This window comes from Phyllostomus discolor, chromosome 1 (assembly GCF_004126475.2).
Source record: "Phyllostomus discolor isolate MPI-MPIP mPhyDis1 chromosome 1, mPhyDis1.pri.v3, whole genome shotgun sequence".
In the NCBI taxonomy this organism is placed as follows: domain Eukaryota; kingdom Metazoa; phylum Chordata; class Mammalia; order Chiroptera; family Phyllostomidae; genus Phyllostomus; species Phyllostomus discolor.
This window is the reverse complement of record NC_040903.2, coordinates 8452625-8469256: the sequence shown is the minus strand read 5'-3', so window position 1 is coordinate 8469256 and position 16632 is coordinate 8452625. Positions and strand designations below refer to the sequence as shown.

The 16632-nt window shown below is 48.1% G+C and overlaps 1 protein-coding gene across 12 annotated transcripts in view; it reads left to right on the top strand.

Moving 5' to 3' along the window:
- The first annotated feature begins 1425 nt into the window (after positions 1–1425).
- LDB2 (LIM domain binding 2) overlaps positions 1426–16632 on the top strand; it is a 341339-nt gene continuing 326132 nt past the window's right edge. For 8 of the 12 annotated variants that reach the window (XM_036019011.1, XM_028506728.2, XM_028506727.2 and 5 more), the window contains exon 1: positions 1678–1809. In XM_036019011.1, the coding sequence (XP_035874904.1) occupies positions 1678–1809 (132 nt within the window). Of the gene's footprint in view, positions 1810–16632 lie in introns of all 12 variants that reach the window. The other 4 variants (XM_036019022.1, XM_036018994.1, XM_036018977.1 and 1 more) reach the window with 3 other exon arrangements.

Below are 16632 nucleotides of genomic sequence, written 5' to 3'. Positions count from 1 at the left end.
GCTGCGGTGGACGTTTGGGGTGGACTCTGCAAAGGCTCTGGGCAACCATGGAAGAGGACCAAGGAGGACCGTGATTTGGGGGCGTCTCTACGCCTGGGTATTCTTAAGAGTGTAAATTGCAGAATTAGCAATACCTTATCCCCTGTTGGCTAGTGACTTGGAGATACCCCCAGCCGTGAGTGGGGCAGAAAGTTAATTAATCTGCTTATTGGAAAGAAGAAATGTCTCATTTGCATGCATTTACATTCAGGTCTTGCATGCATCTTGCTTTTGGTGGTCTTTGCTTTCTCTCCTGAATACTACTGACCCAGCTAGGTATTAGCTCCATACATTTCCATTTTCTGTGTCTGTGCCTTGTTTAGGGGTATGTATCTGGCTATCATTGGCTCCAGCAGAATCTGATCGCCATACAGATAATTTCATTCTCTACAGAGATTCTTTTTGCTCCCATGGGCTGTTTTCTTCCCGTTATCACATAGCACGTTTGGGAAAAGATTTATATACTTGACCAATCTTGGAAAATAAAGACCCAGCTCCATCAGAGCTGGACATGTTGTTTGGGGAGGAGCCATTCAATTATTTGCAATTTTGCACTGAACTGAATTTTCCATGGTCATTTTTGTGGAAGTTTTCTTCTTGCTTTTTCTCTCTTATTGGGAGGTCTGCCTCTGGAGATTTTTTTTTTATCCTCCTGGGATAAAAAAAGACCATTGCTCCATGAATGTATCTCAGGCATTCCACATTCCGCATCATTGCTTTTCCCTTGAAAATGTTTAGGCAACTTGAATCCAGGACCCCTTAAACCTGCTTGAAGGTAGCCTTGGAGGAGGGGGTGGGGCTAAGAAGAAGGTTGATTCCGGAGGGGTGGGAGTGAGGAGGGCTCGAAAGGCAAGGACTCACACCAGCTCTTGGAACACCAGCAAGTAGAAACACAACTACAGAGGGAGGTTAGTGCAGAGGGAAGTCTTGGCTTGTGAGTGAATCACCAGCTCACGCGTGGGGGACCGGAGGGGGGTGCGTGTTTCTGTGCTTTGTAGCAATCACATTCTGATGCGTTGCCACAGTGTGGCTGTCAGGGGTGAGTGGCTCAGGCAGCCCCTCCAACCACCTATATGCTAACAAGCTTGGCAATCAGATTGTGAAGGGTCCTGGCTGGAGGAAAAAAATTAAAACCAAACCTTAGACCCCTGTCAGGCTGTGAGGAGAATTATATTTTTGAACTAGTCTACAGTGTGGACAGGAAATGACCTCTCCACAAACTGCTTCTTTAAAAACAAGCAGTGGTGCCTAAAGCTATCCAGCTCCTCTCCCTCCCTCCCTCCCTCTCTTTCCCCTCCCTCCTTCCTTCCTTCCCTCCCTCCCTCCTCCCCGAGCTCCCGCTCGCTCCCTCTCCCTGCTCGCCCGCCCTCCCTGCCTCCCTCCTTCCTCCTCCCGCCCTCCCCCTCCCCTGGCTCCGCTCCTCTCCAGCTCGCTATAGAGGGCTCCGGGAGCAGATCGCAGCCAGTGTGCTCAGCCTGCCTGCCTGCCTGCCCGCCCGCCCGCCCGCCTGCCTGCCGCTGTGTGTGTGTGCGCGCGCGTGTGCGTGCGTCTACTTTGTACTGCGAAGAACACAGCCCATGTGCTCTGCATGGACGTTACTGATACTCTGTTGAGCTTGATTTTCGACAAGCAGGCAAGATGTCCAGCACGCCCCATGACCCCTTCTATTCTTCTCCTTTTGGCCCATTTTATAGGAGACATACACCGTACATGGTACAGCCGGAGTACCGAATCTACGAGATGAACAAGAGACTGCAGTCTCGCACAGAGGTAAGTACTCCAACCTTGGGCGTGTGTTCGTGCGTCTTTTTTTTTTTTTTTAATTAAAGGGTGCACGGGGGTTTTCTGGGGGTTGCCGGCTGAATTCTGTGGGAAGTGTCCCACTTGATACTACCACGTATGTGGAAATGAGCGCCAGGATGGATCCACTAGTTTGAACGCTGGATTTCCAGGCACAGCAACTCTTGGAGCTGGGGCAGTTTCTGCTGGAATCTTGAAATAGACAACCCAGCGCTTGACTCGCAGGCGGGGTCCCCAGAAACGCTGCCGTCCCAGAACTCCGGGGTTTGCAGGCTCCGGGTCAGTCCCGTCAGCGTGCCTTGAGATATAATGCCCAGGGATTTGGTGATCATTTGCATCTGGCGAAATAATTTTTTAACAAATCCCAGAGGAAGTCAGCCTGGACCTGCATTCGTTTTTTTGAAAGTCCTCCAAATTGAAATGGAGGGGGCAGAAGAGGAACCCCGTGTACTTTTCAGAACTAGCCGGGAGTGGGAGGGGGCACATGTTTGTAGATTTCCTTGTTAAATTCAGAAACCAGTTGCTTGGGGCAGGAGGGGGGTGGTTCTTGACTCTGCCCTGTCGGGATGGGAGTGTCTCCCAAGGGCTCTACCTTCCCCAGGAGCTAGCTCAACATTCAAGCCAACTTGAGTTTTTGCATATTCGTGATTTTCTGCCTTGAGAGAGGGAGCTTGGTTCTCCTGGGCGGGCAACTCTGGGAGCAGAGAGGAGCCCCGGCACTTTCAGAACTTTCTAAATGCAAAACTCCGGGCTGCCTCCTGCAATTTAAATATTTAATGCCCGTCGACTTTTCCTTCTGCGCTGGCTCAGCTGGCCGGTCTTGCTCCTGGGCTGCCCCTTTGCCTGGAAGTTGGGGCTTTGTGCTGAAGTGTTGGGAGAAGGAGTTGGTTATAGGGGCAGCAAAGTTACTTTAGGACGTAGAAACCGCTGGGGTTTTCAGCCTCCTCTGTGAAGATCAAGTACCCAGGACGCGCAGGCAGAGAGCTTTTACAGAAGAGCTCTGGTGGAATGTGAGCTGGGAGACTGACTCCCAACTCTGGAAAGGAACCCGACTAGGGTTGTGTGGCAAAACAAAAACACACTGGCATGAACTGTCAACGGAACCCTGGAGGATCCCTGGCGTTGCCTGTATTTAATACAGCGAACAAGATGTGACCTGCTTTCTGATTGGCCCACTGCTGCACAGGGACTGATGTTTTGGGTTTTGTTTTTTTTTTTTTAAACTAGGTTGTCTTTATCACGGCTGTGTTCTTCATATGTTAATACCTTCTAGGTGCTAACTGTAGATGATGGTACTGTGGCTTTCCCTGGAAGTCAGGAGCTTTACAGAAGTATAAACTGTTGTGCTTAGAGTGGTGAGCTTTTGGCAGTAAGTGACGCGTGTGTGTTGTCGTGTGTGTAGTTGTGTGTTACAGTTTGTTTCATGGAGACCTGGCAACTGGGTGTTGGAATCTTAAACTGTTCGCTGTCGTAGCCTGCTTTCAGAATTAGGATAAAAATATCTCCAGGTTCATGCACACATTAATTGCAATGTAAATTTGGGGTAAAAATGTCCCAGAAACACAATCACTTTGCAAAAGAGACCAGGAGCCATTACGGCTCAATTCTTGAAGAGCAACAGGATTTAAAAATAACCTGGGTCCACTTCACATTTTGGAACGTTTTCGAGGAGTTGCAGAACGAGGTTGGTTCTCCCGTTCTCCTTGGTTAGGGCGGAAGGCGGGTTTCTCTGGAGTGTGTGCTCCCTTGTGGCCCTTGGTGATCCCTTGGCCCGCACTGAGCTGGGAGCTTCCTCTGAGAGACTCCTCCGTCCAGCCTCACCCGGGTCTTCAGGATGCACCAAGGTCCCCACTTTTATTGCACATGTGACAGAAAACCTTCAAAAAGCCCCCCATTAATGGTATGTTTTAAAAAAATGGCACATTATTACCTATTTATTTATTTATTGAGAGCTAAACTCAGGTATTCCTAACCTTTGCATTGCGGGTATTACTTTTCAAGATTTCCTCTGAGTTGAAAAAAAAAACTGCATCATCACTGAAGAACCTGGAGAGGAAAGTTTGCTATGACAAGTCTTAAAAACTGATGTGCACCTCTCTGGCCGGGACAGAAGAGCACTCTGAACTCTTGTTTTGGTGCGTTTTAGAGTCAACCTTGAGCATGTACCCCCTTTCATTAAGATCTTTTCTTTAATTGACCAAGTAACTACGGACACTTCCTTTTTCTTTGCCAAGCAGTAAATAATGTCAAGAACGGAAGACCATCCATTTTTTTACATTTTCTATGAAAGAAGGAGAGAATCGTGTAATTGCCCCCAAGGTATTTAAGTATTCACATTAAATTTTGATTATGGTTTGTAACTGGAAAATAAAATATTTAGAAACACATAACTTTTCATGAAAAAGTTATACTATTGTGCCTTTACCAGAGACGATTATTTGTGAGAGAGTTGCTCTGACCCACAGAGGGACCGGTCAGGGTAAAACACAGTGACACCCAGCAAGGGTTACCAGTTTACTCACACACAACATCAAGTAGATGGTTGAACGATTACATTGAGAATTTGACCAATGCATCCAACCATTTCTGGGAAAGAGAGACTCGGCCTTTCTCCTCTCTCTCCCGGCTCCGGGGCCTGTGCTACCTTCTGTCATGTCGTTGGCTCAATACCAGCCCCACGCGCACGTGTGGGGAATGTTCTCAGCTCCCCATTCCTTTTGAACTTAGGCTTGCCCAGAAAGGCATTGTAGCTAGTCCTTTTGTGGTGAGTAAATTGTAATCAAGTCTGGAGAAATTTCCTGGCACCTCCTTCTGTATGGAAAGGCAAGAGAGTAGTGAGGAACCCCGGTGCCTCTCTGTTCCCCTTTCATTGCGGACCCCCAGGGCCTCCTCTCCCAGGGATTTGTGCATTTTTTCCAGTGAAGCCCAATCAAAGCCCTTTGGAGCCTGGGTCGTTGTAGTTTAAAGAGCATTCTATGGGGCGTTAATCTTGTTTCTGACTTGTTTCTGTAATTTACTAACTGCTTGGTATGGATCTTGGTTCCTCGTCTGTAAATTTCCTGCAGTGCCCTTGAATTTAAAAATTCAGATACCACAAAGCCCCCCGATTTGCTTTTCTTGGGCGTGAGAAAGGATTGTGAGCTAGAATAAAGAGCACAGATGTGGTTTCTTTGCTCCTGGCATTTAGTTCCAGATCACAAATGGCCCTGAAGTAATCTGGGTAATGACGGTGGAAATGTCGAAGAGAGAGACCCTGCTAGAGTTGTTGAAAGCTAGCCCTTGGAACAAGGAGTTCCTGGGACCAAGTAGGTACTCAATAAGCATTGAAGTAGCCCATGGGTCCATGATTGTGTGGATGCCAGGGGAGAGAGAGTTTGAGAAGTCTGGTGTTGAAATCATTAGCACCTTGCCAGAGAAACACAATTGCGATGCCCCTGGGAGTGTGGCAACTCCTGAAGCCACTGTGGGCATCCGCTTCCCACTCCCCATATAAGTGCCCCCACCTCATTTCTCCACCCCTATTTTATCACGAGGTCATTTAGATCCCTAGTCTTTGTGGCAGAAGAGAGCAAGGGTCTGAGATGACAGCACCTCATCTCTTTCTAAAGGGACATAGATGTAGCGCCAAGCAAACAAAAACAAAAACGAAGTTTCCAATGCTGTTGGCTGTTCTGGCAAACAGAATGCCTTCGCCACCTCAGAACCTCAGTGGAATTTCATAAAGAAGTGTCTGGGTGTTTCCCCCCCTTTTTTTTTAAATGAAGTTAAGAGAGACGCTGAGATTTGTGTCATACTGCTGGTCACTGCAATTCCCAGGCAGCGGGAAGGCGTTTGCTCCTCCGTTGCTTGTGCCACTGGGAACTGACCTGGTGTCTTTCAAAATCCAAGCTCTGGGGTGGGCTTGCGGAGCCACACGGACTTCGGAAGGACCCAACCACATGGTTGGTTGTGGAGTTTAGCCCTGCACACCGGATAGGATACGAAAATACGTTCCACGGAGTTCAGGATTTGTTTTGTAAAGAGCTTCAGGATTAACAGAAACTATTTCTTTTCATTTCCTGAGGTCTGTGCTATGAGATGAACATATAGGGAAAATAGGGGCATGTCATGGAGACCTTCGTAGTGAAGGGATTTCACTGATGGTGGATTGTTACAGAATTGAAAAACTTTATCGAGTAAAGTTATAAACATCCTGTTGTTGACAACTTGCCTATGCCGTTTCCTCAGTCAAGCGATGAAAAATGTCTCCATTTTACTGAAGGTGTTTTTAAGCATATTTTTCATGTTGTCGGGGTGCTCCTTTTAAGAAAATACCCCCAACATCAGAGAAGGGTGGGTTCCCTCTGTGCTGCTTTCCCTTTTGAGAGTTTTATTTTCTTTTATCAGTATTACATGCCTCACTCCAGAAGAGAAAACTGATTGCAATTGGAAGCTGCACACACCAGGATTTTATTAGAATTACAGTTTTTTAGTTTTACAGGGTTTAATAGGAACGTTAAACATGGTCGAAGACCTTGGGATTTAAACTTGCTGCTTTTCACCGGGTCTCAGCCCGATTCTCCAGCTCCCTGGGGATGATGCGGGAGGGGGTGGGGGGTCTTTTCTCTGGGCTTCGTTTTTTTACATAGTTCAGTCCCACGGTTTCCAGTTGTAACATCATGTTTATTCATGGCATGGCTCAGGATCATTGATGTTCAGATGGAGTCTAGTTACAACGAGATTAGGTATTTTGGTTGGGGTGGGGGGGAATGAAAAATGCTTTGTGATAACTTGGAAATTTTTTTTTCCCTTAGAAATTTAGAAAGAAAAATGTTGCTGCTACTCTGAGGCATATGAATGATTTTCAGTTCAGTGCTAAACGCAGAACTTGCCCAGTGTTTTGAAGGGGGTCGGCGAGGGTTGGGGGGAGGGGGGTGGCAGTGGTAAGGAAAGCTATTTTGAAAATGTTAAATGAAACCAAAAGCGCAGTTTTAAAAATGAGAACTTGCAAACTCTTATTTTTCAAGATCTCTACTTGGCCTCAGAAAACACCCTGCAGGACTCTTGTGTGGATTTTATTTTCCCGAGGTCTTTTTTTTTCCCTTTCCATTTTCTTTCTATGGGAACTGTTTTTAATTAAAAATTGCTGCAAACTAACTATTCGTAGGAGGCCACAGAGGGAAAAGAAAACCCTCTCAACTCACATTCAACGCAGATTCTTATCTGCCTAAAATCAAGGCACATTTGAATTTCTCCCTTTTTGGTGTGTAAATTATGATATAGGATACAAAGCGGTGTGCGTTTTTTACACATTTAGCTTTTTGTTTGGGTTTCAGAAAGAAATTAATTTAAATTGTATGGAGAACGGGGCTATAAATCTCTTTTTATTACATTTGTCCACATTAACTCATTTTTCACAAGGAGCACAGACTGCCCCCTTTCCGAACAAGGAAACAAAACATTAAAACAAACAACCTCAAACATTCAGCTATATATATATATATACATTGTCAAGAACAAGATTCATAAACTTGCTCATTTGGGTTTGATTGGTGGGTCTCAAAACATAACTGAGCTGGGAAAGCAATCTCTGAAAGTGTCAGACAACGGAGCTTTAAAAACATAAAAGTGTCCTACTGATGTAGATAGTACATGTGCCTTTGTTAGTTTCTGACCAAGATAATTGTCTCTTTCTTCTTCCTTCCTTTCTCTTTCCTTCCTTCCTTCCTTTCCTTTCTTTCCCTCCTTCCTTCCTTCCTTCCTTCCCTTCCTTCCTTCCTTCCCTCCCTCCCTCCCTCTTTCTCTCCCTTCCTTCCTTCCTTCTCTTCCTTCCTTCCTTCCTTCCTTCCTTCCCTTCCTTCCCTTCCTTTCCTTCCTTTCCTTCCTTCCTTCCTTCCTTCCTTCCTTCCTTCCTTCCTTCCTTCCTTCCTTCCTTCCCTCCCTCCCTCCTTCCTTCCTTCCCTCTTTTCTTCCTTTCTCTTTCTTTTCTTTTTTACTAGTTTGATCCTAGGTTTTTTAAAAATAGTAAATTCTAGCAGCATGCAGCTGAGCATGGGCCGTTATTAACATTTAAAACAAACTTCCGTCCTTCGTCAAGAATTCCCATGCTCCTGGCATGACGGTACCAGAGTCTGGGAATACAGAGCTGATGGAGGCACTTCCTGTCATCCGGAGGCTTACAATCTGGTGACGACGGGAGCCGTACACACCAGCTCTCACACGGAAGGTGCTATGACCGCCGAAGGCACAGTGCAGTGGGGGTGCATTACGGGCTTGCACTGAAAGGTTGTGCACAGTTCTGAAAGGTCGTCACGGTGACGATGACCAGCATCTTTGGAGTGTTTCGTGTCCGATGGGCACGGTGCTGCGTGCTTTCTTCAGCTCAGCTCACGTGACCCTCCTGATCACCTCCTGAGACGGGTACTGGTAACGTTTGTGTCTTTACTGATGAGGAAACCGGGGGTGAAGCAAGTTGTCCCAGGTCGCACAGATGGGGGTTTAGTTTCAGGGGTTACATTGTTAACTACTCTGCCGTAGCACCTCTCTCGAGATGAGAAATGCCAGCTGGGATTCTAGTTTCATGTGTGGGAATTTATTAGGTGAATACATTCATTCCCCCCTCCCCCCGCCTCCAGGATAGGTTTACTTTGGCAGTGGCTGGAAAGTGGACCCCAACCACCTAACTTGATTAGACTGTTTGTCTCACAAATGTCTCATTTCAAAAAGAACCATGTGAAATTCCCAGGATGGAGCCAGAGTGGAAAAAAAAGAACCCAAATCATACTCCCTGTTGAATAATGAATATCTTTTCTATTCCTTGGAGTGGCATTATCTGAAGACTCCTTGGAATTCCTATGGAATATTATACATTGTCATCTAAAAGTTTAAGTATTTTACTTAAAATACTTAGATTTCCATCAGTGTCGGGCTCTTCTCGGGTGAGCGCGGTGGAAGCCGGTCTTTTAAGTACTGGGAGGAAGAGAGAAAGGGTTTCATTCCTGCTGGTGCCACGCCCTCCCCCTGTAAGTGCCAGGAGATTAAATTAGCGTTCCAGTTTGGACCAGCGTTGGCTTCCTTTGCGGGTGATCTGCGGGGCGTCTTAGGGAAAACACAGGCCCAGAGGGAAAAGAACGGCCACAGCCGGCTTTGGCTCCCACTCTCCGGAGAGACAGTCCCGCCACGGCCAGTGCGCGGCTCCTCAGGCCTTTGTGGGGGCTGAGGATTCCTTCCGACCCTCCAGTAGCGACCTGAGAGAGGCCCGTGCCTGGAGACGCCTGCCGATGATGGGAGAGAAGATGGACCTCCTCATCTGGTTCACCCGCCGCTGGGCCCAAGATCCTGGCTCTCCTTCAGCGGGTCGGAGCTGGAGGCGCGGGGAGGCAGCCTCGTCCACGCGTGGGCGTGCCATCCCAGCGGCTGTGCCTTCTCACTCCCCACTCCAGGTGCTCTCCCAAAGCACCACGGAGGCGGCCCCACCCTGTGGGAGGCCCTGACGACCGCACCCAACCCTCTCTCCGCTCCCACTTTGACCGGCCTCATTGGAAGTTTTAGTCCTCCGATGGAAAACTGAAGACTTGGAGTGAAAGATGTGGCAGACCCCGCCCTGGAGGGGAGGGACCTGCTCAGTTGTGGCTACGTCATAAGCCCCGTCCCATGGTCCTTAGCTCCTCTTTCCACCCTCTGTCACCCACAAGCAGCCAACGTGGTAGTTTTGAAGAGCAAAGCAGACAATGTCACTCTCTAGCTTCCCCTTATACCTGGAACGTGACTCAAACTCTTGGCTGTAGCTTCTTAAAAAACCGTATTTTCTTGTTTGTGCTATTAGCGTGGTCTCCGCCCTTTTTCCCTTTGCCCACCTCCACCCAGCCCCATCCCTCAGGCGATCCCCACACCGTGGTCTCTGTCCACGGTCACGCACTCCTGTGCTTTGGCTAATCCTTCCCCTTCTCTCAGCCTGTCCTCTGCCCCCTCCCACAGCTGCCGCCTGGTGCACGTGTCTGTGCTTCTGTCTTTGCTGTAGCTTTAAGGCTCTATTGATCTGTTTCTTTATGATGGCCCAGCCTTTTCTCCTGCCAGGTTTGCACTAGACTCCAGCCATAAGGGGCTTGCTGGGGGACCATGACCTTGCCCGGTTCATTCGCCTCGCAACACCTTTGCCCTAGGTGCTAGAGTGGAAACTCGGGTTCTTCTGTAATAACCCATGTACATATGAAGAGCTCTGATTTGCACTAGAATTTAGCTTGTTGTTGGCTTTATTTGCAGGTCATCAAAAATCTCAAAAAAAAAAAAAATAAGGGCAATGAGGCTGAGCTCTGGCACTTAGTAGTTCCTCTAGGGGTCACCTGAAATGTCCCCTTTCCAGGGAGCCCTTCTTCCTTGATTTACCTGATGAGAATTAGCCCCCTACCTGCTCACCTTCTATCGCACGCCCTGATAGGTTCCATCACAGCAGTTAGAGCCAGCTGATATTTTCTTGCGTGTAGTTTGTTTCTCAAGTCTCTTGCTTGTCCGTCCTGCTTAGAAGGGAAGCTGCAGGAAGGCGGGGACCAGCTTTGTCTTGTGCAGGCTGCCTCTCAGGGCCCCACAGCACACAGTCCATACGCAAAATCTATCTGTTGAATGAAGCAAATGAGGTTGTACCAGCACTGTCCGGATTGGCAGGGGGCTTTGCCTTGAGTCTTACCGACCATGACTTGCACTTACAGTTGGAAAAGAAGCCGTGAGCCTGGTCGCCAGGCGAGTGCTCCCCGGCCGAACGCTCGGCCAGACCCGCGCGGGGCCAAGGGAAGCCTGGAGAGGAGGATTTCTGCTGCCGAGGAAGGAGGAAGGGTGGACCTGAGAATCTCGCCCTCCGCATGTTATGGATCTGTTGGGAAGCTCCGAGTCCTGATTAAAAGTACAACTTGTACACTCATGCTCATGTCTTTTCTTATTTGATATTTCCATCACCCTCCTCCCTCCTTGGCTCCATCTACCCGGGGGGCCCACAGCCATGAATTGTGATACCAATATCGATACTTACCTTACATTTCCGTGAGCGCTTTGCATTTTAGGACAGTGATTTCAGGATCATAAACCAGCTTATTTGAAGTGATTTGCACAACAAACTACGGGAAGTTATATTGGCATGTGACGTTGTGGTCTATAATGACCTTGTGCTTGCTCATTGCATGGTGGTGGTGCGGTCTGAGAGAGAAGGTGCTCACTCCCATCAGACGGTGTCTGTGTGTGTTCTGGCTGGGAAATATGCACTTTTTTTTTCCACCAGTGTTTTTCCCTCTGGAGTGAAAAGAGAGACATGTCTGGAATGTAAAGCTCAGAGCTGAAGTAGGACTTACAATAAGTCAACATTGGGGTCCAAGTCCTGGCTTTGCCTCTTGGTTACTGCATGATGTCAGGCAAGTTTCTTCACTTTCTGCACACTCGTTTTCTGAGCCCCAGTCTTAGGTCGGCGGTGAATGGCTGATGCAGGGCGACGCCCGGTGCGTAGCAAGTGCCATGGCTGCTGTGCTGCGTGCTGTGATGGTTACGCTGTCCCCGTTCCCGCCGTATCAGCCGGTGAAGCAGTGGAAGTCATGCAAAACTTTGCTTGATATCTTAAAAATGTCTTTAAAAACCATTTTACATGTCATGCAGTAGCATATTGAATCTAACAAACCAAACTTCCAACGGTGTACTATAGGACTTGTGAGTTGGGTGTTCTCATAACATATGATGATGCTATCGGGGTTTTCCACCTTCATCCTGTTGGGATGACACGAGGGTCAGATACCTTCCCGTGGCTGTGGTCTCCCTCACAGTCCAGGTCATAATGACCTCAGACTGGCGTGGTTAATTATGAAGAATTGACCGATACACGGCACAGGTGCACTCCATTCTTTTGGGGAGGATCTGTATCTGGCGTTTGCCCCGCATAAGAACCCAGTGGCGACAGTGGCACGTTGAAATGTCCCCTGCTCTGGTGCCTGGGCAGGACCATGGGAAAGGGGCCCCATGGTGGGCAGGAGAGCGCACACCTGCTGGCCTTGACTGGCCGTTTTGTCCAAAGAGGCGCGCTTCTCCGTGTGCAGCCCGGGACGGGCTTCTCCAGGGGACTGTGTCAGCACCGATCGGAAGCCTGAATGCCCATTGGGTGTCCGGACTGGTAACAGCCCTGCCGATTGATCGGCTGTGACACCGCGTGGCTTACTCGTTCACACAGTGGGAACGCCTGTGGGTAGGACAGGGGATGTGCTGAACAGGCCGTGTGGCAGCTTCGAGGCCAGAGGGGTCCGGCCGATGGGTAGTAAAGCCACCTGCCTCAGATGGGCTGATTTGTTCCACTTATTTCGGTGTAGAGTCTCCTTGGTTATCCAAATTGAATTCTTTAAATTACACATACCTCCCTCTACTTCATTCCATTGAGCAGGTCACCTGAGATTTTTATTTCAAGTTCCACATTAATAATAATGTTTAATCAACCTTTCTAGAGAACTACCTGACATAGTTCAAACGTTAAAGTGTTTGCATGCACACACACATACGATTCCAAAAGAGAGGGTAGCGCTTGCTAAATTTTGCTTCCTGATATCAGTCATTCTTGGGACTCTTTGGGATTTCATGTGCAGACTGAAGTGGGTATAAGACTAAAGCTAAAATAAAGCGGAAGCACCAAACAAGGCTGCCCGTGTAGCAGGGCACACCCGCAGGACTTTTCTTATGCCTTATACTTTTAGCCCTGATGCCCCTGCAGTTGGCCGAAATGTCTTGCTTGAAATGGAAATGAAGAAGTTGGTGCATAGCCCCGGCCTTTGCAAGGTCCCGGTGGAGAACATTTGATGGAGACTACCACTCCCAGATTAGCTGACTCCTCAAATTTCAGGGCTGGAGTAGACGCCTAGCCCTGGAGAGATCATCTAGCCCAAGCCCCTGGTTTTGGAAGTACAGATATCGGACACAGGGGACTTACCTGGCTACACGGTACCGCTGATACGGAAGGCATGTCAGGTTTTTAAAACCTGAGCACTAGTTGCCAAGGTAATAATAACCAGGAACTGGCCAAATTGAACACTCTCACCAACCACGAATTCATAGTTCAGTCCTGCAAAAACTTGCATGCTTCAAACCCTGTTTTCCACGTTCAGTTTTCTAATTGCCTCAGATGGTATCCGTTTTTAGTATCACGCTGTTGATGTTGAGAACACTTCACTAACCTTCATTGTTTTCAAATTCATGATTCCTTTCCTTGCCAATTTATTTAACATCAACTTTCGTATGCCTTCAATATATTCCTGACCTTTAAAACATGGCACGTTTTCAGTATAGAGTACTTGCTAATACAATAATGTACAAAGAGGTAAATACAAATTGTCTTTAATTCTACGTAAAAAAAATCTTCTGTTAACATCGTAGTATGTAAATCTAAGCGCACAAAGATATGCATCACTGTTTCCATGCTTGGGAACTTAAGGAGCATCCTTTTGCCCGGCTCTTTTAACTAAAATTACGAGTATTTCACCATGTTCTCAAAATACAATTTTGAGTTACCTGAATTATTTACACATCGGTTTATATCTTAAAAACTGACAACATATAAACCCAGTAGCTCGGCATAGAGCAAGTTAATTTATGACGCGAGCAGAAGGCCCTAGTTTCTGTTCTAGGAGAATAGGGGTGTCTCACCAGGCGGGGCTGTGTCTTGAGTGGTCTGCAACGTTATCTCATTTTTCTTGCTGGATGGAAGAGATCCTTGGGGTCAGGTCCCCTCTCACCCATGTCCGTATGCTTCGTGGCAGCTGACCCTCTCTGTGACCTGTAGCAGCGGTTTTTCCTAAAGGCACATTTCTTTCACAGAGGCAGTCATTTTGTGACCCGATTATTCTGCGTTATCGCTGTTTTCACCCGGGAAGGGTGCGTTTTATCGGCGAGCCTCCTACGCAGATGGGCCCCTCGCAGGGCAGCCGCGAGGTGCAGGAAGAGCGCCCCCTACCGCAGCAGTGGCATCCAATGAGGACCTCCCATAGTCACGCGGACTTCTGTTTTTACTCCCTAGTCGCGTGAGCTTGGGCGAGTTGATTTACCCCTCTGTGCGCCCGGGCTGCCCTCGTGGAACACGTGCAGATAATGCTGTAATCTATGTCCTTGGGTTTTTATGCGGATCCAGGGAGGAAAGTCTTATAGAGTGATTAGCATAGTCCCTGCACCCGTAAGTGTTCATTATTATTTTTACGACTTGTTTAGCGGCGATCGAACGTCTGCCGGTTGTGGTGTTACTGGCCGTGAGCTGAAGGGGGCAGCATCCCCGTCTGGAAAGAGCTTTGTAAGAGTGCACGTGAAGGATTTGCGGGCAGGAGGGGCGTGAGGGATGAGAGGGAGTGTGAAGTTTGAGAAGGGTGGTGTGTCGTTGGCAGAAGGAATAATGGCACGTGCCGAGAAACCGAGCCTTGAAAGGTGGTGTTCTCTGTTTGAGGGGGAGTGAGGATTTGGGCATGGCCAGGGATTAAGGTCTGGGGCCGGTATGTGATGGTGTGGACACCTGTGTAGGGTGGGGTTGGTGAGTAGGAGGTAACCCTGGAGAGGAAGTGGGGAGCAGATTGTGAAGGCTTTGGTCCTTAGCCTTTAGAGACTATTGAACTGTAGCCTAATGAGTACAGACAGAGCCCTGGTGTAATTATTTACTTTCTCGTAGCTTTGGTTTCCTCATCTGGAAAATGATACAACAAAAGTCCTCACCTCATAGGGTTGTTTTAAAGAGTTTAATGAGATCAGTTCTTTAAAGCCCATAGACTAGCAGCTGGTGCATGCACCTCACCACCATATCATAAGGATTCTTTTTTAAAATACTTAATTTCTTTATTTTTAGAGAGAGGGGGAGGGGGCAGAAAGAGAGGGAGAGAAACATCAGGGTGTGGTTGCCTCTCACACACCCCTTACTGAGGACCTGGCCTTCAACCCAGGCATGAGCCCTGATTGGGAATTGAACCAGCGACCCTTGGTTCACAGGCCGGCACTCAGTCCACTGAGCCACACCAGCCAGGACAATCGACATTAGATTTCACTGTTGGACTAAGGGAACCGATAAAGGGTATTCTGTTTGTTTGTTTTGCCTGGGCACTGAGACCATTTGCTCTGCCTTTGAGAGAGATCGCTCGGGTCGCTTTGTGGCAGGTGGGCTGGCGGTCTGTCTGTGGGCACGTTTGTCCGTGGAGAGGAAGGGATCCGTGGACGGGAGATGCACAAAGGAAAAATCACACACCCTTACTGGCTGACTGAGCTATTTTTAGCTTACTACGTCCGAAGCAAAGAATGGATTTTCATGGCATTTTTTTTAAAGATGCAAAATTACCATAAACCAAGTTCCTGTAAGTTGCTCAGGGTCACTTTATTTGTCCACCCGGTGTGGTTCATGAAAACGTTAGTGGCCGTTTTAGAGGGTGGGTCCCCCCTGGTCTCCAGCCCGGACAGAATCGGGAAACCGGAGGGATGTGCTGAGGCTTCTGGGAGAACTCCCGCAGCCGGCGGGCAGCCAGCCCTGCACACGGACCCCCCAGTGCTGCAGCCGCGAGGCAAGTGAAGAGGCTGCGTAGGGAGAGACGATGGAGGGGTTGCGCTTCTACCCCATCCGGCACATGTAGCATGAGTCTCCGGGCCTCAGTTTCCCCGGTGGAGAATGGGAACAATAATACATGAACACCAGAGAAACCTCTTAGCAATAAATGAGTCCATGGAGGTCAATTGCCAAGACTGGGTGGCTCTTCCCTTCCGCATGTGACACGTCCTGTCACATGGAGGGCCCACAGACTTCTGTTCATTTTTGTGATGTTTCCTGAACTCTTCTCGCACCTCCCTCCCTCCCTCCCTCCCTGACCTGAGCCTGGGGCCTTGGAGAAGCCTTTTCTTCTCCTGAGCCTCTTTCCTTACCGGTGTCTCTGGATTAGACGAAACGAGAACAAGGCGCTTTCACTGGCTCCCGCGTCTCTGGTTCCCATAAGGGGAACTGTTTGTTTCTCTTTTCAGCTGCACATTAAAAATGAAGCCCAGGTAGATCACGTGCTACCCTCCGGCTCCACCCGGGCTCCTGTTCTTTCTCTCCCTCCTTTGCTGGTGCGGGGATCTTGCTGAGTCACAGCGTCTTGCTTTTACACGGAACGTGGCTGGAGCTGGAGAACCATTCCCTGCCTCCCGAAGCTCTGTGCCCCATTGTCTTAAAACCTGCGCACAAACGAAGGCCCGGGATTGTTTCTTCCTGGCATCAGAGAGGAACCTCAACATGCACATGCAGGATGTATTAAAATTACAGCGTTCAGTGGGTGCCCCGTATGGTCAGTTTTGTCTTTTTTTTTTTTTTTAGGAAAGGTTCAAATGTATCCTAACCAAGACTAGAAAATAAGCTTAAGGTGTTAGGTTATTCCAAGAAGTCTGTTCATGCTCGTTGGCTAAGTGCATTAAACTGCCTTGAAATGATCACTTGTGTGCACTATTTTTAAAGCTGCTTTGCTGGAATGGTGATTTAAACCTATTTTTTTCCCAGACTCAAAACTTTGCATTTGTCTGTTGAAAAAAAAAGACTGTATGTGAAACAAATAAACATTAAAACACAGTTTATTATATTTCCAGGCATTTTATCTGAAAGGAAAATATGTCAAGACATTTCTAGTTTGAAACTGAAGTCTCTGCCTTAATTCACTCCATTGTATTTCCAAGGAGCCCAACCGTATGCAATATTACCAGGTCTCCGGGGAGCTCCTTGAAGGGTTACCAGATACCGTGGGTATAATGAGGGAACGGGGGGAGGTGGAGAGAGAACGGATGGGGAATGGTTTCCAGCCCTAATTC